Source organism: Idiotropiscis lumnitzeri, chromosome 7 (genome assembly GCF_059441095.1).
Source record: "Idiotropiscis lumnitzeri isolate Australia: NSW breed Sydney's pygmy pipehorse chromosome 7, RoL_Ilum_1.0, whole genome shotgun sequence".
In the NCBI taxonomy this organism is placed as follows: Eukaryota; Metazoa; Chordata; class Actinopteri; order Syngnathiformes; family Syngnathidae; genus Idiotropiscis; species Idiotropiscis lumnitzeri.
This window is the reverse complement of record NC_142397.1, coordinates 23,781,354-23,802,939: the sequence shown is the minus strand read 5'-3', so window position 1 is coordinate 23,802,939 and position 21,586 is coordinate 23,781,354. Positions and strand designations below refer to the sequence as shown.

The following is a 21,586-nucleotide window of genomic DNA, read 5'->3' as shown; positions in this document are numbered from 1 at the left end:
GCGGAAAGCCGGAACGGGGCTCAGCAGCTGGCGGGGAGCCGGGACGGGGCTCGGCAGCTGGCGGGGAGCCGGGACGGGGCTCGGCAGCTGGCGGGGAGCCGGGACGGGGCTCGGCAGCTGGCGGGGAGCCGGGTACTGAAGGCTGCAGCGGACGAGGAGCCGGTCCTGGAGGCTGCACCGGACGGGGGGCCGGCACTGGAGGCTGCATAGGTTGCTGCAGCTGGCATGAAGGCGGCTTGGGTTGTGCAGCTGACGTGGAGGCGACTGCGGGCCGAGCGCAGCATTCGGGCCGGGCGCAGCCGAGACGGGGGACCTGATCCCCGTCAGCCTTCTTCATGTCGACCAGCTGGGCTTGAAGTAAGGAGACCTGCTTCTCCGCGTTCCTCTTGCCCTCTTCTGCCTCAGCCAGCACCTTCCGCAGAGCGTTCCGCTCATCCTCCTGCTGCCGCAAGCGAGTGAAGAGGCTCAGCTTTTGGCGAGTCTCCTCTTGGAGCAACTCCTGGGCATCCTGCAGCTGCGACTCCACTGAAGACAGGTCTTGGCTGAGTTTGATGTTTCTGCCCTCGGCTTCAGTCAGCAGGCTGGTGACCTTGTCCAGCTCCGACTGCATCTTGGCCAACTTGTCAGCCATCTCCCGCCTTTGCTGTTCGCTCTCTCCAAACTTGACCTGCAGTTCTTGCTGTGCTGCAGTTGAGTCTACAGTGTCCTCCAACTCAGTCTTGAGAGCTTCCAGCTCCTCTCCAAGGTCTCTGCGCACCTCATCTGCCTTGCTGCGCGCCTGTCTCTCCGATTCCAGATCCTCCTGCAGCTCCGAGATCTGAGCTTCCAGTTCTCTGACCCTCTCCCGGGCTGATTGCTCGGAGGCGGCCTTCTCCTCTATCGAGGCCACCTGCTCCGCTTTCTGAGCCACTTGCACTTCCAGCTCAGCGAAGCGGGTGTGGAGTTCCGCAATCTGGTCATCGAATGTGACGGGGTTGCGCAGGAAGTCCAGGAAGTAGTTGATGTTTGCGGAATCGTCCTCATACTCCGCGTCGATGATCCGATGGGGAGGAATGACGGGTAGACCGTTGATGAAGTCATCTGGAGGTGGGGAAAATGCAACTGACGTGGCGCTGGGCTGATCGGCATGTTGCTGAGAGCGGTTGTCCGTGCGGCGGCGTTCGTGACGCCGCCGGGAGCCTCTCGCTGGGTCCTTTTTTGGTCGGGTCATTCTGTCAGGGCTCGCCGTAAGGCGAGGAGGAGGGGAACCCAAAAGGCGAGGAGGCAGAGAGGTGAGTAACGTGAAGGGAATTTATTAACGGAAACAAACAAGGACAAACAACGTGGCATGGGGCTAGGGAACAAGGGCAACCAAAACGGGACTAATAGAAAAGGAGGGCGAGGAACAACACAGAGCGTGATAAACGGGAACGAGGAGGGGAACAAGAGCATGAGCATGAACACGAACATGAACAAAGCGTGGTCGTGGCAGTCCGTAGTTGCGGCAATGACCCGACACTGCGTTGTGGGTCTGGAAGGCTTAAATAGTCCAAGTAATCAGATGAGCAGATGGGGACCAGGTGTGTGATGGTTGATGAGGAGCAGGTGCGTGGCTGGTGAGGGCGAGGTGCTGAGGGGAAACGCCCCTGCTCAGCTGATCAAAACAAACAGGACAATGCACATGGCAGGAAGGAGGGGAGAAAATAACAACAAAAACAATAACAAAAAGCGCATGCATACGAAAACAATAACAACAGGCTGTCATGCCCGACGCGGATCATGACACTTAATACTCTGCAGGTTAGGCCCAACAGAAAATGTGAAGGGATACCCACAAAATTTTACATCAGTGAATACCTACTCTCGTGTACTGGAGGGCATTTGTAAAACTGTGATAGGATTTGAAATCCTAATTATTCTGAGGGCAATATTCAAGTTGCCTTGTGTCACACATTTCTAAGAGACTGAGTGATTTTGTTTCCAACAAACAACAAAAGCAGTCACTGTCTGAGATTTTAGTTTAAGTTTTTATCTGACAATAATTTTATTTTTATTGTGGTTTTAAATGTTTTGCAAAGCGCTGTGTTACAACTGCAGCTGTTGTGAAAATGCCGTATAAATAAAGATGCATTGTATTGCATTTATTTTAGTGTTTTATAGCAGTTTGTACGGTGGCCGAGAAAGGTCTAAAGGATTTTATACGATTGACTACAAGTTACATGTATTCAGTTTAATGCAATAAAGATATTTACTGATTGTGCTTTAATTCAATGTACAATAAAAGGTCAGGGCAGGCTGTGTGAAGTGGATGGGTGGCAGATGTTTTGTGCAGGACGAGCCGCACGTCTGGAAACTGGGTGTGCTGACACAAAAAAAGTTCCAGACATCAAGGACATCCAGGTGCTGTTGCGTGAGATGGTCAGATGGTCGACCGTGAGAGCGGAATAACAGATCCAGTGGCTCATGGGCAGTTGAGCGCACGAACAACTGCCTTTACGCGCACCCATGGGGGCCGACACGCTATCCTGCGGGGTGAAGATATCCAATAAGAGAAAGCTAAAGTTAGTTGCAGATGACACATAGCAAATAGGAGAGTAGTAGGATGTCTTTGCTTTGTTTTGTTGTAATGTATAAATGATCCTGGGCAACTCGGGGGGGGGCGTCGTCCTCTGTTGGGCAAAGGGACGCGCAGAGCTGTAATGGTAGGAACTGAGCCCCAGGCTTTGTATTAGATCTCCTGTTAGGAATAAATCCGCTTCCGTGTGAAGTTGCCGGCTTCCTGGTCATCTTTCTCTCAAAAACGAGCGTGCATAATTGTTGGATGAATGTAGGTCGTGTTTGGTTAACCTTTAATGGAGTCAGATAATTAATTCGAATAATTTGGTAAAAGTTCTGCTACATTCTTAGAGTTAAATTCCAACAGGTCACAACAATTACAAAAGCCAAAATTGAAATGTACGCTATTGCAAAACCACAACGGAAATGCAAAATCTACAACACAATATTTGAACCGCAGCGTGAATTTCAATGTTATTGTGTTTTGCTTTAAACAAAATAAATGATTAAGAAACAGATATGAAGAGAGATCGAGTTTGTAAAAGTGTGGAGTAGTCTCAGACTTGTATATGGATGGACAAACAATGGAGGAGAAGTGAAGCCATCTTAAATTGCCACTCGCTATGCCTGCCTAACTGAAATACATTGGTTCCTCTGGTGTTATTTACTCTTTCTGCGGCAAAAATGCCATACGATTATACCAATAATTCTAGAAGAAGTGCTAGATGTGCATTTACTGGAATAAGAATGGAATTTTAAATTTTCACTCATAAGGTATATTGCTGTGAAATTTATGCTAACGTGCCTATCACAAATCACGCTACTGAGATAATATACTTTGAATGGTTGATGTAAACGGTGAGATTGTTTTTTGAGAGGCTTTCATGTCTTCTTACAGCGATCCCATCTTAAAATGCACTAAAACAGTGTATTCAGTGAAAAAAATCCAGAAGTTATCAATAATAGAGTTAAAGCAAGGTGGCTGCCCTATGGCAGGTGTCAATTGATATTTCATTCATACGTATATAAGTCCGAGGCTGCAGTGTGGTGGATGGGTTGGCATGACTAAACTAAGAACCCAAGGTGAATAAATAGCCTGTGCCTTGCACTTACCAGTCATACTTCACTGATTCAGTAAACTAAGAAGAAGGAAGATCCTGAAAGTCTACAGAACTCAAGAGGCTTTGGACATAATCGTAAACCAAGTCAACCCTTACGACTCAGATGGAGACGACATTCCTCTCCAGCCAAGTTCAGACTCTGAAAGTCGTAGAGAGAGGTTGCCACATTTGCAGAACAATGTTCAAGCATGGTGAAAAAAACTGGTCCGACAACTTGGCTTGACCTTTGGTCAAGGAAATTAGAAAGTGCAAATTGCTGGGCTGTTCACACCTGAGTTAGGATATTAGTCCAAAATTAATCCAGCAATTGGGCTCAAGTCTTAAAAGGTAGGCGTTCTAGTGTTAAAACATACAACCAGTGAATGCAGCCGCTGGATTTTTATCCCCCCATTGCGAGAGGGTTCTCTCAAGCCTTTGTCAGCTTTGAGTTCCCTCATCAAACACAGATCACCTCAGCTCTTGGTTCCACTCTTCTTGTAGGAATATTTTGGATTCTGTGGCTCCATTAAAAATTTTGCGGCCAAAAGTAAAACCGGAGCCATGGTTTAATGAATGCCGCAAAGCTTAACGCATGTGTAAAAAAGACATGCTGCTCGTATCAAATCCTAAAAGATGGCTAGCACAGTTACCAAAGCAAGGTGTGAAAGAACCCTAGAGGGAATACTTGCCCGGTCAGGCAATTCGTCATAATCCGCAAACTCTGTTTAAAATGATCGATTCTGCACTAAAACCTCATCGGCTGATGTGCACAGAATCTTCCCCTGAAATGTGCTATGGGTTTTTGCATTTTTTTTTTTTTACATAAATAAAATTGTATCGTATTGTATAGTTTCAAACTAGAGAGTGATTTTAAATTAGATCGGCAAATCAGTGCTGTTGTTCGATCCAGCTTTTTTATTTTAGGCAGATGGCTAAAGTGAAGCACTTTCTTTCCCAACAGCACTTAGAAACAGTAATCCATGCTTTTGTTACATCTAGGATAGATTACTGTAATGCACTTTACTTTGGAGTCAGACAGTCCTCCCTGAAGCACCTCCAACTGATACAAAATGGGGCTGCTTGTCTTTTAATAAAAGCTCGGAAGACGGATCACATAACCCCAATCTTGGCCTCTCTTCACTGGATCCCAGTGCACTTTCGAGTTCGCTTCAAGATACTTCTATTCAACTTCAAATCTTTGAATGCCTCGCCGCAGCGTACCTCCCTGTGAGCTCCTCCACCCCTAGGCACCTGCCCGCTGCCTGAGGTTTGCGGACCAAATGTTGCTGGAGGTGCCGAGGACTAAGCGCAGCCTCCGGAGCTTTTTCTGTTGACGGTCCTTCCCTATGGACTGGCGTTCCATTGAATGTTAGGCAAGCCCCCTCTCTGTCCACTTTTAAAACTCATTTGAAGACACATTTTTCATCTTTAGGTTTCGACTCAATGTGAGACTGTTGCTGTTTTGCTGTTCGCTGGTATCTATTGTATATGTGTTTATGTATTTTAGTGTGTATTCTAATTTCCTGCTAATTTATATTACACCATATAAAGTTGTAAAGCTGTATTGTACTGTATTTTTTTATACTTTTTTATTCTTATATTACTATTCTTAGTAAGGATTTCTGAAATACACACCAGTTAAAGAAAAAAGAACAAAGGGAAAAAAGGAAAGTCAGAGGGTCACAAAAAGAAACAATGCGAACAGAAGACAGTTGCATAGTGGAATCAATGTCAAGTTAACCATATTCAGATTTCATAAAACAGTTCCATTTTCTCCACAACTTTGTCCACTTGTGCTTGTATGTTGTAGGCGAAGTGTGAACGTCATCATCTCCATGAAATGAATCTTTTTACAGTTCTTACTAATAGTGCCAATGAGGGCGGGCTATTTGAGCCACGCTTTTTTTACAGGCTGCAATCATGATTCAAAAAAGGTAAGCATCATTGTTACATACAGAGTTCAAAATCAACCCGAGAAACAATGTAACAAAAGAAAGTTCAACGTGGACACCCCAGCACTGTAGATATTAGTTTTATTGCATTTCCCCAAAAACCAACAATGCCCAGGAACGACCAGAATATATGAGCTTGGTCTGCCAGGAACGATCCGCATTTTCTCCAGCACGGGACATCAGTAAAACACAATTTTGATTTCTGTATAGGTGTGATAAAATATCGCGCCAAGCTCTTCCAACAGAAAGTCGACCAAACAAATGAATAGGTAACACAGCTTGAGATTTGCATCCCCCCAACCAGACATCATCAGGGATCGCCACCTTCATGTCTCTTTCCCATTGATGTTTTATATGAAACTGGACATTGTCGTCCAGTGTGCTAAGGGCAAAGTAGAGTTGACCAATGATATTTTTCATTTTAGATCCCTTATACACATCCATGAACAATTGAATTATCCTGGGAGGGGCATCCAGCTGAGGGCATTGAATTTCGTTGACAAAATAATGACGGATATAAAAAAATCTTATTTGTCAAGACCATACTTTAGAGGGTCTGGAAGCTTTCCATTTGTCCCCTAGAAAGTATCTCACAAAGGACGGTTATACCAAGATAGCTCTATAAATCTGTGGTCATGTGTGGCCGGTAGGAAGTGCGGATGGAGTGAAGGCCAACTCAAAACCCTGACATGTCTGTGTAGCTGAAATTTCTTTAAAATTTGTAACCAAGTTTTGATGGAAATGTATACACAGGGATGATCTAGCTGCAAAGCAGATGTAGCGCAATCCACACATTCAACTCCAGCCTGCAGTGGAATTTCCATCAATGAAAATTCTAACCCTTTCCATTTGGCCACCAAAGATATCTTACACCAAAGTAATAACAACCTTAGCTGTGCAGCGATGTAATGACCCATGACACAAGGCAGTGCCATGCCACCCCTGTCCCTGGGTAACTGCAGGATGGAATATTTTATGCAAGGTCTTTTTGAGGACCAAACAAATCTGGATATATGCTTATCCCATTCTTTAAATTGGCGGAGGGGGGCCTCGACTGGAAGTGCAGTAAATAAATACAACAGTATGGGCAACATTATCATTTTGATCAATCTTATCCTGTCGCCAAAATCCATAGAAAGCACTTTGTCGAGTGTATGTTTCAAGTCCTCCTTAATTGTGGCTCGGAAGTCAGACAAATCTTTCTTCATGTCCATTCTAAAATCAACCCTCTCCTTCGCCATGACTTCGCTAACCACCCTACGGAAAGAGATGATGGTCGCAACAGTTCTTATTTCTTCCTCAGCGTCGCCGTTGTTTTCGACATTAGCCAGGGTAGCGAGGCTTGCATGAGTACTTCTTTCAATTTTTTTCTCCATAGGTCCTTTAGTTCAGGACTTTCCCTTCTTTGTTTATCCCCGTTCATCTTCCAAGTTAGTCCAGTGGGTCAAGATGAGAAAATTACGAGTTTTTAGGGGATACTAAAGGCGGATGTCAGAACGCTATTTTAGGCGTCCATCTAGGCAGCTCACCACCAAGCCTATTCTATTCTATGGTAAACAACACACAACACTCCATCAAATCTTGGTTTATCCCAAGGACTAGATTCACCCAGAACACAAATGCAACAACATACATGAAATACCATGCCGATCATGCAATAATACATAAGGAGACAGGAAGGAGTTTTATTACAAGAAAGAAGGAACATAAAATTAAATGAGAAGGGGACAAACAAGAGCAATAAAAGAAAATGCACATTAGGAATATCACAAGTCAGCTATCATGAGCATTGTAAAAGGGAAAACTACATTTTGGACTGGGAAAAGGCCAGTCATCCGCACTGAAGACAAAAAACACCAGCAATGCATGATTGAGGCTATTGGGTTCAGGAAGTGGGGACAAAGGAGCATACATGCGCTCTATTCCACGGCAGCATCCTGGAGAGGACGAAAGGACAGCAGAGGGCGTGACTCACCTGTCAAATTTTACAGGTCAGTCACACCTTCATTGAACATCAGTGAATAAAGGTGAGTCACACACGATCATGTGAAACTCTGAAGAAGGCAAAAGACTGCCACAGGAAACATGTCAGGTAAATAAAGTTAAGAAAATGTCTGAGATAAAAGAAGCAAAGAGTTCATTCATCAAAATAACTTATCCCTTAGCCAGCCAATAGGAAACATTAAGATGATAAAATATTCCCAATTTGGCATGCAACACATCGCCTCCCAAAATATTCCCAATGACAAAATTTGGGGAATAGTGTGGAAAATACACCTAAAAGTGTGTGGAAAATACACTCCAAAAGTTTCTTTTCTCAGTGTAACATTCTTCAGGTATGACAGTCCATCTTGTTCATGCAACAAAATCTTCCAGTGGGACTGCAGAACGAACTCCACCACACCTACAACATAGGTAGTGGTCACCAGGGAGGCATCAGGAGGCATCCTAATCAGATGCCTGTGCCACCTCACCTGACTCCTCTCAATATGTAGGAGCAGTGGCTTGACTCATTCCTGAATGATCGAACTTCTCACCTTTTCTCTAGGAGAGATGCCTGACTTCCCGCAAAGTAAACTCATTTCGACCGCTTCATGATCTTGATCTTTCAGTCATAGGTGAAGGTAGGAACGTAGATTGACTTCAACCCCAAAGTAATGGTATTCGCCTGACTTGTGCAGGCAGCGTGCGATCGGAGAGGTCTTTCAACAGGTCTTCCAAGTATTCTCCTCTCTCACTCACAACATTCCAAGTCAAGGTCAGTAGCACACCATCTACAGACACCCATGCACCCCTGTTGATTTGGCCGGGAATGGCGGCTTATATTAGACAGTAGCATTGTTAGTTAAGAATCAAGCAACTTTTGACAGTCTTCCAAAAATATTCTGAATTATAAAAAATCCTCGGCATTCTTGTCATGCGTTCCTGAGACGCCGGATGGTGAACCAGAATTTCCTCAAAGCCGTCCCGAAGTCATTTTCCATAATTGACCTCATCCCATACCTGAGTTTTTGCCTCCGCGACCTCCAAAGCTGCGTTCCACTTCGCCAGCTGGTACATGTCAGTTAACTCCGGAGTCGCACAGGCCAAAAAGGCCCAATAGAACTCCTTTCTCAGCATCCCTCACCGCCTCTGTTCACTAGCGGGTTCCAGGACTGACGCCACAACGGGCGCCAACCACTTTATGGCCTCAACTATGACTGGCTTCCTCAACAATGGAAATGCGGAACATGGGCCACTCAGATTCAATGTAAATTGCCTTCCTTGGACAAGGGCAAAGTCTTGCCCACAGCAGAAATTGAAACTTACTCTAAGGGGGGATTCTACGAGGATGTTCACAGCGAAATCCTCGAAGAGTTCCTTTATTGTCATTCAAATACACTGAGTGTACAGAATGAAGAAAGAAAACAAAACTAAGAACAACAATCACAACCATCAGCTAAAATGATGCATATGACATGATCCACATCGCTTATCCTGTACAGCAGGGGTGCCCATTACGTTGATCACAATCAACGTGTAGCTCGCAAAGGGGGTGTCGGGCAATCGCGTGGACATACAGAGCAGCCAATCATAGATCTCACCACGCATGCACCTACAAGCTAGCTAGCTAGCAAAATTTGCAGTTTCCATTTTGTTCCATTTACTGTAAATAAAGTAGAAAATCGATATGAGAACGTGCAAGCTAAGTATTTCCACAGAGTGAAAGGAGGATTTTTGCTTTGCGGCGAGTTCTGTGGCAAGGCGTTTAGCACCGGCTGAAAAGTAAGCGGGCGGTGCGCTAAGGCATGCGCTTGCAGTTTCGCCGGTGCTGGAGAATGATGACCCGCGGGACGGAGGAGCCATCCACCACCACAACCGGCACATCACACACAGGTCACACAACACCACAGCAGTGGTAAAGAAGGTCCACCAATGTCTGCACTTCCTGAGAGTCCTCAGGAAATTCAACCTGGACAGGAAGCTGCTGCTGGCCTTCTACCACTCGTCCATCGAGAGCCTGCTGACGTACTGTGTCTCCACCAGGTACAGCGGCTGCACTGAGGCGGACAGAGTGAGGCTCCAGAGGACGGTAAAAACAGCGCAAAGGATTATTGGCTGCCCTCTCCCCTCACTGTCGGACATCTACACCGCCCGGTGCCTCAGCAGGGCTCTCATTATCGTCAAAGACAATACCCACCCAAACTCACACCTGTTCAACCTGATGCCCTCTGGCAGGCGTTACAGGTGCATCAAATCATGGACTAATAGACTGAGAAACAGTTTCTTTCCAAGAGCCATCTCCATTCTAAACTCTCACACACACACACGACCACCCTTACCTTGCAGAACAGCAACGTGATGTGTTTTTATATATCCTATCCAGTATTACTTTCCATTGCACTAACTATTCTCTTATTTATGTAATTTATATATCAATCTGAATTATTGTTGTATTGCACTGGAGAGGGGAGCTCTCTAATCTCGTTGCACACTTGAGTACAATGACAATAAAGGGATTTCTGATTTCTGATCAATATATAGTGTACCTTTAAAGAATTCTTTTTTCAAATAAATCTATAAATAAAGAAGGTAGATCACTTGGACTCAGTAATTCTAAAGTAGCTCGTATGCTGAAAAAGAGTGGGCACCCCGGCTGTACAGGATCGCGAGAGGGTGCTGGAGCCTATTTCAGTTGACTTCGGGCGAAAGGCGCACGACACCATAAAATGGTGGCCAGACAGTTTCAGGCAGACATAGACACTGTCACTGATTGGAACCGAACCCACGCTGTCCGCACACAAGTCAGGCAAATGTACCATTACACCAAGTCAGTGACTTGATGTAGAATATAAATAATGCGAAGGAAAAACAGAGCTTAAAACCACAATCTTCCAAAAATGACAATGAAACTGCCTCTAACAAGGAACATGATCAGAGGGGTCAAGTATTGCGTTCGAAAAAACCAAGTGCCCTGGCTGTAGCACCCTTGTCAATGTAAAACTCAAAAAATGTTTTGTACATTTTAGGGCACGAGTGATTATGGTGATTTGCCTGAATTTGACTTGACAAGTGTTCCCGTATGGAGTCTTTGCTTTGGTAACAACGGCATTACTTCATGTGACTGTGTATCAGTATATGATGTACGGTATCAGAATATGCGCGGTGATTTGGACATTTTGTCTGAGCATGTTCAAGAAACGGCAGCACGGTGGTCAACTGGTTAGCACGTCCGAATACGTAGCAAAACTCAAAACTTTGTACACACATCAGGCCTGGCAATATCGTCAATATTATTATTTTTTAATTTTTAAAAAAGGGGAACACTAGCGCCCCTTGTGCCTTTCACAGAGATATACTGAAATTTGGTGGACTATGTAACAGCCCCAAATCTACAAAAAATTCTCTTGCCATATGCCAACCTGAACAGGAAGTCGGTCATTTAGAATTTACTTTAAAGCTGGACGTTGCTTTGACAACAAAACTGCTGTAACTTGAACCACATCATAATTTCTTCTAAAAAATTCTCACATTCATCAAAGATACAGACCTGAAAACATCTATGAACTTTTTTTCATCAAAGCTGTAGGTAGTAAATATTTTGTTCTTTGCGTTTTTCTCCTCGCAGGTTAACAAGGTCAACACGTTTGCTGTGGAAAATGTTTAGGCTTTCATGATCTTAAAAACATTAAGTTTGACTTTTTTCGCAAAAAAGTTGTTTCCGTGGCAACATGCCTGTTACTGTAATATTAGTGTAGCTCATACTGCCGAGACAAATTCCTTGTGTTTTATGTTACTTGGCCAATAATGATGATTCTGATAAAAAAATAAAATAAAATAAATAAAAATGCTGATTTTGAGGGTCTAAATATGCATGAATACTCATTCAACTGCACACGTGTCAGGCCTGGAAAAAGCATCACTATTTTATTCATTCATTGTGCAATTTTTAAAAGGCTAGCGCCTTGAAGAAATAGTTTAAAAAAAAAAAAAAAAGAATCCGCGGTTGTACATTTCAGCTAATTCTACAAAAATGGGATGGAAAATGTAACAGGCCCAGATGTACAAAAAAGTCTCTTGAAGCCATAAAATACTTGCAATGTTTTATTCGTTGACTGTGCGAGAAAAGATCACTCACTTGTGCCCCCTAAATTAAAAAAAAAAAAAAAAAGATGCCCCAGTTGTACGTTTCATCTACAACTAAGAAATTTTGGTGGTATATGTTAACAGGCCAATTCCTACAAACAGTCTCTTGGAGCAATGTGCTAAACTTAACCGGAAGTCAAAGGTTGGTGTTGCCATGACTACAAAAGCTACTATATCACGACTGAAGAGATGATTACTTCTAAAGTTTTCTCACGTTCGATAAAGGTCCAGGCCTGGGTGCAACAATACGTGTATCTGTATTGAACCGTTCGATACAGTGGTCGCGGTTCGGAACGCACTGAATCAAACAATACGCAAAATTTTATGACGATGAGGAAGCGCTGTCTACTCCGCCTTTTTATATGCTGGATTGGCGAGCACAGACCCATTCACTGTACGTGACTGCCCCTCCCACATTCAGTTTGGCCCAAGATGCATGGGAAGCTCGCTAGCGGTTGATGGAAGTACAACAAACATGGTGACACACATACGCCGACATCACTTCAATGTGAAAATGAGTGGAACGTTACAGGGTTCCTGCGCGGACCCATTTCACCAATACTGCAATTCCTCCTTTGTACAACAAGACAAGACTCCAATTAGCAACGGCTTTGTCAGCATCCCCCGCTGCGCTATCTGACCGTTACGGCACTTTCATCACTGCGAAGTGGGACATTAAATGCAACGTTATTCTCACATGGCTGCTCGAAAGTCACACAATTGATGATTTAACCAGAAGTCTCAAAGAAGTTGCAGAGGATGGAAATTAGTGTGCCCAAACACAACGATACTTGTTTTACTTTATGTATTTATTTTCATATATGTTGGAGGCTTACAATACACCTCAATACAATCTTTATTTGTATACAAAGTACAGTGGTTTAAAAAATATTTAAGGGATAAAGTGTTTATTTTCTGCCTATACTGAAAATACAGTCAAGCACGCAATATGATACACTACTGTATTTGGATGGGTTTTGTGTTACAATGACTCAAATTTTAAAAACAATGATGTTTCAAATAATACACTATTAAGAAAGATAAATGTTTGTTTTTATGCATTTAGAACTATGAAAGTTTAGTCGTATATATAACATCCCAATTAGGGTGCATGCCAAATAAATCTGTCTGAGCCATATACTAAACTTTACAGGAAGTCCACCATTTTGCATTTACTTTTAAGACCAAGTGTGAAGTAAACTTGATCCACTGTATTTTGGGTATTAAATCTATTTTATGAATACTCACATTAGTTGTTTTTTTTTTTTTTTAACGCAAACGTCCTAAATTCATAGACCCATTAGCAACGCCCTAAGAATGAAAATGCTTTTGTTCAGCAATCGTCGGTATTCTTCGGGAATTCCGTCATATGCAGAACGACACGCTGCCAGTCGCCATTGAATGCATTGCTTATTGTCCAGTGAGTTGCTAAATAAATATCTTTGTTGTGGATTTGTGAAGCGATAGGTTTATGGGCTGATATTTGTGCCACTAGAAACTGAATCTGAATATCATCGATTTGAATGAGAATTGCTTAACTTGAATATTCGAATTGAAAACTGAATATTTGAATTGAAAAATAAATTATTGAATTTAAAACTGAATTATTGAATTACATAAATTGCACAATTGTGTAATTTGAATTTGAATTTTTCCATCTACAATTTATGTAATTCAATTATTCAGTTTTCAATTCAATAATTCAGTTTTCAATTCAAATATTCAAGTTAAGCAATTCACATTCAAATCAATATTCTGATTTCTAAACTTACTTCACACAAGGTCTTAAAAGGTTGACGTCGCCTTTACTATAAAAGCTGCTGTAACTTGACTGAAATGATAATTATATCGAAACATTTCTCCATTTTGCTAATAGTCCAGGCCTAAACACATATGCAAGCTTACTTTTAATCGAAGTGGTAGCACCATCTATGTCTAAAGGAAATATATTTTTCAGTGTTTGGTGTTTTTCTCCAATGCGGTTGACCAGATTTACCTCGTATTTGTTCAAAAGAGAGCGGCTCGCCAATAAAACAAAGCTGATTTTGAGGGTCTGAATATGCACAAAATCTCACAAAACACACATCAGGGCTGGTGAAATCATCACTATTATTTTATTTCATTGTGCAATTTTCAAAAATTGGCTCGCTAATGCGCTAAAAATATTTTAAAAAATCAGCCCCAGTTGTACATTTCACCTAGATCGACATAAATTCTGTGGTATCTGTAACAGTTCAAGGCTCTCGTTTTCGGAAATGTATTTAACAAAAATCCAAAAGGTTTTAGTCCATTTTAGTTAAAAATAGGCATACGAGTTTTTCCACCCAATAGCAAAGACTTTCTGATAGACTGCTAAGGATTATGCATTACAAACAGATAGAAGTGGTAACAGTGGAATAAATGCACATGGCTCCAAAATAAGCAGAAAACCAAAACATTTTATTTGGCAACTGTTGGGGCTTTATTTTACTTAAAAGCAACATAAAATAAAAATGTTTTAACAACATAGGCTTGTAGTATAGTTGTTCAAATGCAGTAGCACAAGTACAAACTCTATCAAACATATATCTTCTTTAATTGTAACAGCTTGCTGTTATCAAAACCAAGTAGCGTACCGATTGTCACTGTCGCCATGGTCCGTCAAATGAAAGCGTGACACCGTGTGTGAGCCAAGAAGTATGACCACAGACAAGTTCGCGTTTTGTTGTGCGCGATGGTGCTTGCTCGGCGCATGCACCCTGCATGCTGACCCCGGTGCTGGGTGTGCCTAAACAAAGGGTAAGTTGCACTTCATCCAAATTTTTTGAAAGACATATTACAAGTTCAATAGGAAGGGATGTAATAAATTTTGAGCGTCTGAAAAACCACACGCTAACAATTTTGTCCCGTCTCATCTCGTCAATGAAAATTCATGTACGTTGCGTCATGTTTTTGTCATAAAAGACCCTTGTTTAGCTCGTCATCGTCTCGTTATTAGCATGAAGAAAAGGGGCGTTAACGAAATATTTTCATCATCGTCATCGTTGACGAAAACAACACTGGGTGCCACAAAATCAGATTTTTCACCATGGGATTAAAAACTGCTGTAATGTTACTCAAATTATCCTATATTTTCGAACTTTTTCACATTTGATGATAGTCCAGCCATGCAGACATCTACATATTTGTTTTTAATCGTTGTAGTAGGAAGTTTTCAGTTTGAGTTGAATACTTCCCACCTATAGGGTGCAGGTGACAACTGTGACTGTACCTGCAGCGATAGCTCCAACAAGGGGGATCAATGTTACAGCCCACGGGTAATTCCAGGCTCCAATGATGAGCACCACACCCAGGGGTTGTGGCTGGATGTAAGCCTCATCTGACATTGTGAAGAGATTCTTCTCCACTGGCCGAGGAGCTGCCCACTCTCTTAGTTTATCCAGAGCCAGGTTAATCTCATTATCTATTCCAATCAACTCCAAAAGTGAAGTATCATACTGGCCCTGTAGGACATTCAACACAATGCATCCAATTACAGCACCCGAAAAAAACATGGACAGTTTCCATTATAGATACAGCGATGGAAGTGACTCGACTCACCCTTTTTATATCTTGTTTGACAGCTGTGATAATTTCAAACTGTCTTTCAGTTATCATCCTCTGCAAGGCCTGAAGCTGCTGCAGCCTGAATTCAAGAGGACCAGTTCTTCCACTCACAAAGGCATCCCGGGTACGCTGAATAATATGACTCTCCATATCCTTTAGTTAGTAAAGAAAACAATAGAAAAATTAAAAATAGAGAAATACAATTTGTTGTGGACATCAAGTGGCAACATCCATCCATACATCCATCCATCCCATCAACTATCCAAACTGTTTCTCCTCACTAAGATCGCGGGGGTGCTGGAGCCTATCTCAGCTGTGTTTGGGAAGTGGTGTAGTAATAGTGATAGATCGAAATGTAAATAAATTAGCATTATATATATACATATATATATATATATATATACACACACACACACATATATATATATATATATATATATACACATATATATAAAGATAAAGATAAAGATGTCCTTTATTAGTCCCACAATGGGGAAATTTGAGGTGTTACAGCAGCAAAGATATAGCTCACACAGAGTCGGCGGCGTAATGTAGCCGTTAATGTATAACATTAGCAGCAGACATTCATACAAAGCATGCAAATATACACAGTATAAACGTATCTAAGTGTAAGGAAACACTCCGAATGCCTGTCCATTATACAGAGGGGGAAACGCTGTAATGATAAATACTACTGAATGATTGAAAATACTGCAATGATAAAAGTACTGTTATGGTAAGAGTACTGAAATGATAGAAAAGTACTGCATGATAGAAAATACTGCAATGATAAAAGTACTGTAATGGTAAAAAGTACTGCAATGATAAAATATACTGCAATGGTAAAAGTACTGTAATAGTAAAAGTACTGCAACGATAGAAAAATACTGCAATGATGAAAGTACTGTAATAGTAAAAGTACTGCAATGTTAGGAAATACTGCAATGATAAAAGTACTGCAATGATAAAAGTACTGTAATAGTGAACGTCCTGCAATGGTAGAAATACTGCAGTGATAGAAGTACTGTTATAAGAATACTGTAATGGTAAACAAAATACATCATTGGTCAATATTTAAGTACACCATTGGCTGAAAGTACAGTAGTAGTGTATATTGCATCCTAGGACTGCACAACTGCACTAATGCCCTCCCGTTTGTAGGCTTGACCCAATGTTCTTGTTAAAAAGTCTGACAGCAGTCGGCAGGAAGGAGCGGCGAAATATCTCTTTGGTACAGCGAGGGTGTAACAGTCTGTCACTGAAGGAGCTGTGGAGTGTTCTCAGAGTGTCATTGAGTGGGTGGGCTGGGTTGTCCAGCATTGATGACAGTTTTGCCGTCATCCTCCTGCCCCCCACTGAGTCCACAGAGTCCAGGGAGCAGCCCAGGACATAGCTGGCCCTCCTCACTAGTTTGTCCAGTCTCTTTTTGTCCCGGCCCGAGATGCCTCCTGCCCAGGAGACCACTCCATAGAAGATGACTGATGAAATCACCGAGTCATAGAAGTTCCTGAGGAGTGTTCCCCGAACGCCAAAGGACCTCAGCCTGCTGAGTAGGAAGAGTCTGCTCTGACCCTTCCTATAGAGAGCGTCTGTGTTGTCGCTCCAGTCCAGTTTATTGTTCAGATGAACACCCAGGTACTTGTAAGTTGAGACCCTCTCAACTTCCCTGGATATTCACTGGTGCAGGTGGAGAGTGCCGACGCTTGCAGAAATCCACCACCAGCTCTTTGGATTTCCCAGCGTTGATTTGGAGGCGGTTCTGCTGACACCAGTCCACGAACCCCTGCGTAACCCCTCTGTACTTCCGATCGTCACCGTCAGTGATGAGGCCGACAATCGCAGAGTAATCAGAGAACTTCTGCAGGTGACAGGTTGTGGAATTGTATTTGTAGTCCGAGGTGTAGAGGGTGAACAGGAAGGGAGCCAGAACAGTTCCCTGCAGCGCTCCCGTGCTGCAGAGGAGCACGTCAGACACACAGTCCTCTGTCCTCACGTACTGTGGCCGGTTTGTGAGGTAGTCGTGGATCCATGTGATGAGGTGGTGGGCCACTCCCGCCTGCTCCAGCTTGTCTCCCAATAAGGCGGGCTGGATGATGTTGAAAGCACTTGAGAAATCAAGGAACATGATCCTCACCCGCCTTCTCCAGGTGGGAGAGTGAAGTGTGGAGCAGGTAGATGATGGCATCATCCACACTGATGCCAGGCTGGTATGCGAACTGGAGTGGGTCCATTGAGGAGCTGACCAGGGGGCACAGATGGACGAGGACCAGTCTCTCCAGGGTCTTCATCAGATGCGACGTCAGCGCCACTGGTCTGAAGTTTTTGAGCTCCTTCGGATGGGGTGTCTTTGGAACCGGAACCAGGCAGGATGTTTTCCACAGCCGGGGGACTCTGCCCAGCTTCAGGCTCAGGTTGAACATGTGCTGGACGATTCCACACAGCTGGTCTGCGCAGGATTTGAGGAGCTGGGAGCTAATCCCACCTGGGCCTGCTGCCTTCCTCGCCTTCATCTTCCTCAGCTGATTCTTCACCTGAGATGTTGTGAGGAACAAGGCTGAGCAGGAGGAAGTGGTGGTTGTCTGATGAGGCTGGGAACTGGAGCCTGTGGAGAGAGAGAGGGGAGAGAGAGGGGGACAGAGGGTCTCGTTCGCAGTGGCAGAAGGGGTTGGTGGGGGCTGCAGCAGGGGAGCCTGAGCGGGGTCAGGCATTTGATCAAACCTATTGAAAAATAGGTTCAACTCATTTGCCCACTGAAGCCCCCCCCCTTCTGGGTCTTACCTGGTTGTCCGTGGCCTGAGATGGTCTTCAGGCCCCTTCATACATATATACACATATATATACATATATACACGTATATATATATATATATATATATATATATATATACACATATATATGTATATATATATACATATACATATATACATGTATATATATATATATATATATATATATACATATATATATATACACATATATATATACACACATATATATATAAAAATATATATACACATATATATATATATTAGGGGTGCAACGATACGTGTATCTGTATTGAATCGTTCGATACAGTGGTCACGGTTCGGTGCGCACTGGATCGAACAATACGCAAAATGTTATGATGATGAGGAGCAGCGCTGTCTACTCCGCCTTTTTATATGCGGCATTGGCGAGCGCAGAGCAGACCCATTCACTATACGTTACTGCCCCTCCCACATTCATTTTGGCCCAAGAGGCATGTGAAGCTCGCTAGCGGTTGCAACATGGTTACAAGCATACCTAAAGTGGAATAAGCTCCACCAACCTTCACGTCTAGCGTTTGGAAGTAATTTAGTTTTCAAGTATGCACCATACGGAAATCGTGTCATGGACTACTTCAACAGGTCGGATGTGAAACACAACGCTTAAAGTACGTTGGTGGAAGTACAACAAACATGGTAACATTTTTACGCAGACATCACTTCGATGTGAAAATGAGTGGAACGTCATAAGGTTGAGGTGTCGTGCCAAAGTACTTACCCCCTGCCAAAATCTGTATCCGCTGTCGCGGGAGCGCGCACGCATTGAAGGCGGCACGATGTTACTACATTTGTTTTCATTGAAAGGCACGAAGAATGTATGATTTTGTGTTTTTGATTTGCTGTAATTTAAACTAGGGTTTCCATAAAAGTGGTAGTCTTCGTCGGTGTGGTTTTCAGCACACCATTCGCTACAATTTAACACGTAAAGTAAGCTTTTGACTGCGTCGAAATCGGGGGGAAATTCCCTGCATTTGCATTAGTTAGACCAAAGAAATTTTGCAATCAATGAAGCTACCATGAGGGAATTTCAGTGATCAAAACACGATGAAAAGGGGAGAGGATGAGGGAAGTGGGCTATCGTGTTTCCAGCGAGATCAAATTAAGTGGCAAAATGCAGATAGGTGGTATCCTGTTAGAGAACACTTAATTGTATTCCAATTGACTGATTTGTTTATTTTTTTTATAACCACTGATAGCCGCGTCAAGAGTAGCAAAAGAATAAAAAAATAAAGTCACTCGCGTTCTGCGTCGGACTCGAGGTGCATTCTGTCACGATCCGCCGGGAGGCGAGTTGGAGGTGGACCCAAAAGGCGAGGAAGCAGGGAAATGAGTAACTTAAAGGGAATTTATTAAGGGAACCAAAACAAGGATAACCAACGTAGCAGGGTGCAAAATAACAGAGGCAAACTAAACGTGACTAAACTGAACCACGGACAAAGAACAAAACAAGACGGGAATGAACTAAGTGCGGATATGAAACGGGACAGGGACAGGTGACGAGAGCTGGGGGCATGAACGAGGCACAGGATATTAGAGGCGTGCAGAATCGCTAAAGCGAGGGCAGCGATGGCGGGAAAGGAAGGCAATGCACCGACGCTGAGCTGTTGGCATGGGGTGGTTAAATAGTCCAGTAATTATGGGAGCAGATGGGAGTCAGGTGTGCGAGGCTAACGGGGAACAGGTGCGTGGCTGGTGGGGACGGAGTGCTGAGGGGAAAACGCCCCACTCAGCTGACAAAGTAAACAAAACGAAGACATGGCAGGAAGGTGACAAATAATAACAAAACCACCTGACATGACCGACACGGATCGTCGGGCGCCGCCGAGACCGGAACTTGGAGTGGCGGCGGATCGTCGGGCGCCGCCGAGACAGGAACTTGGAGCGGCGGATCATCGGGCGCCACCGAGACAGAGACGAGAAGCGGCGGCGTGTCCTCGTCCATCGCCGAGGCAGGAACCTGGAGCGACGGCTGGTCATCATCCATCGCCGAGGCAGAGACGGGAAGCGGAGGTGGGTCGTCGTCCACCGCCAAGGCCGGAACCTCGAGCGGTGGCAGGTTGTGGAGCGCTGCCGAGGCAGAGACGAGAAGCGGCGGCGGGTAGTCGTCCACCGCCGAAACCTCGAGCGTCGGCGGGTCGACGAGGGCCGCCGGGGCTGAGACGAGACGCGGCGGTGGGTCGTCGGCCACCGCCGAGGCAGGAACCTGGGACGGGCGCAGGAGGTGCGCCGTCGGGTCGTGGACTCGCGGCGGACACAGGGCGTGCTCCGCAGGAACGGTGGCTTGGGGCGGACGCACGACGTGCTCCGCTGAAACGAGGATTTGGGACGGATGCAGGATGTGCTCCGCCCGAACATGGACTTGGGGCGGACGCAGGACGTGCTCCGCTGAAATGAGGACTTGGGACGGACGCAGGGTGTGCTCCGCCTGAACATGGTCTTGGACCGGACGCAGGACGTGCTCCGCTGGAACGGGGACTTGGGACGGACGCAGGACGTGCTCCGCCTGAACATAGACTTGGGGCGGACGCAGGGCGTGCTCCGCCGGAACGGGGACTTGGGACGGACGCAGGACGTGCGCCGCCTGAACATGGACTTGGGGCGGACGCAGGCCGTGCTCCGCCGGAACGTGGACTTGGGACGGACGCACGACGTGCTCCGCTGAAACGAGAACTTGGGACGGACGCAGGATGTGCTCCGCCTGAACATGGACTTGGAGCGGACGCAGGACGTGCTCCGCTGGAACGGGGAACTGGGGCGGACGCAGGACGTGCTCCGCCTGAACATGGACTTGGAGCGGACGCAGTGCGTGCTCCACCGAAACGTGGACTTGGGACGGACGCACGATGTGCTCCGCTGGGACGTGGACGTGGGACGGACGCAGGACGTGCTCCGTCGGAACGAGGACCTGGGGCGCTGGCAAGGCGAAGGAACGAGGCTCAGCAGCTGGCGAGGAGCCAGGACGGGGCTCAGCAGCTGGCGGGGAGCTGGAACGGGACTCAGCAGCTGGCGGGGAGCCGGGACGGGGCTCGGCAGCTGGCGGGGAGCCGGGACGGGGCTCAGCAGCTGGCAAGGAGCCGGGCCAGGGCTCAGCAGCTGACGGGGAGCCGGAACGGGACTCAGCGGCTGGCGAGGAGCCGGGAGGGGGCTCAGCAGCTCACGGGGAACCGGAACGGGACTCAGCGGCTGGCGGGGAGCCGGAACGGGGCTCAGCGGCTGGCGGGGAGCCGGAACGGGACTCAGCAGCTGGCGAGGAGCCGGGACGGGACTCAGCAACTGGCGAGGAGCCGGAACGGGACTCAGCAGCTGGCGAAGAGCCGGGGCGGGGCTCAGCAGCGGGCGGGGAGCCGGAACGGGACTCAGCAGCTGGCGGGGAGCCGGGACGGGGCTCGGCAGCTGACGGGGAGCCGGGACGGGGCTCAGCCGCTGGCGAGGAGCCGGGACGGGGCTCAGCAGCTGGCGGGGAGCCAGAACTGGACTCAGCAGC

General features: G+C 45.4%; 1 protein-coding gene across 5 annotated transcripts in view; it reads right to left on the bottom strand.

Annotated features, from left to right (window-relative positions):
• Positions 1–21,586, bottom strand: part of LOC148334305 (aldehyde dehydrogenase, dimeric NADP-preferring-like) — a 113,423-nt gene that overhangs the window by 55,747 nt on the left and 36,090 nt on the right. For all 5 annotated transcript variants that reach the window (XM_088300215.1, XM_088300212.1, XM_088300214.1 and 2 more), the window contains exons 2-3: positions 15,293–15,451; positions 14,964–15,195 (exon numbers count right to left, since the gene is read on the bottom strand). In XM_088300215.1, the coding sequence (XP_088156341.1) occupies positions 14,964–15,195; positions 15,293–15,451 (391 nt within the window). The remainder of the gene's footprint in view (positions 1–14,963; positions 15,196–15,292; positions 15,452–21,586) is intronic.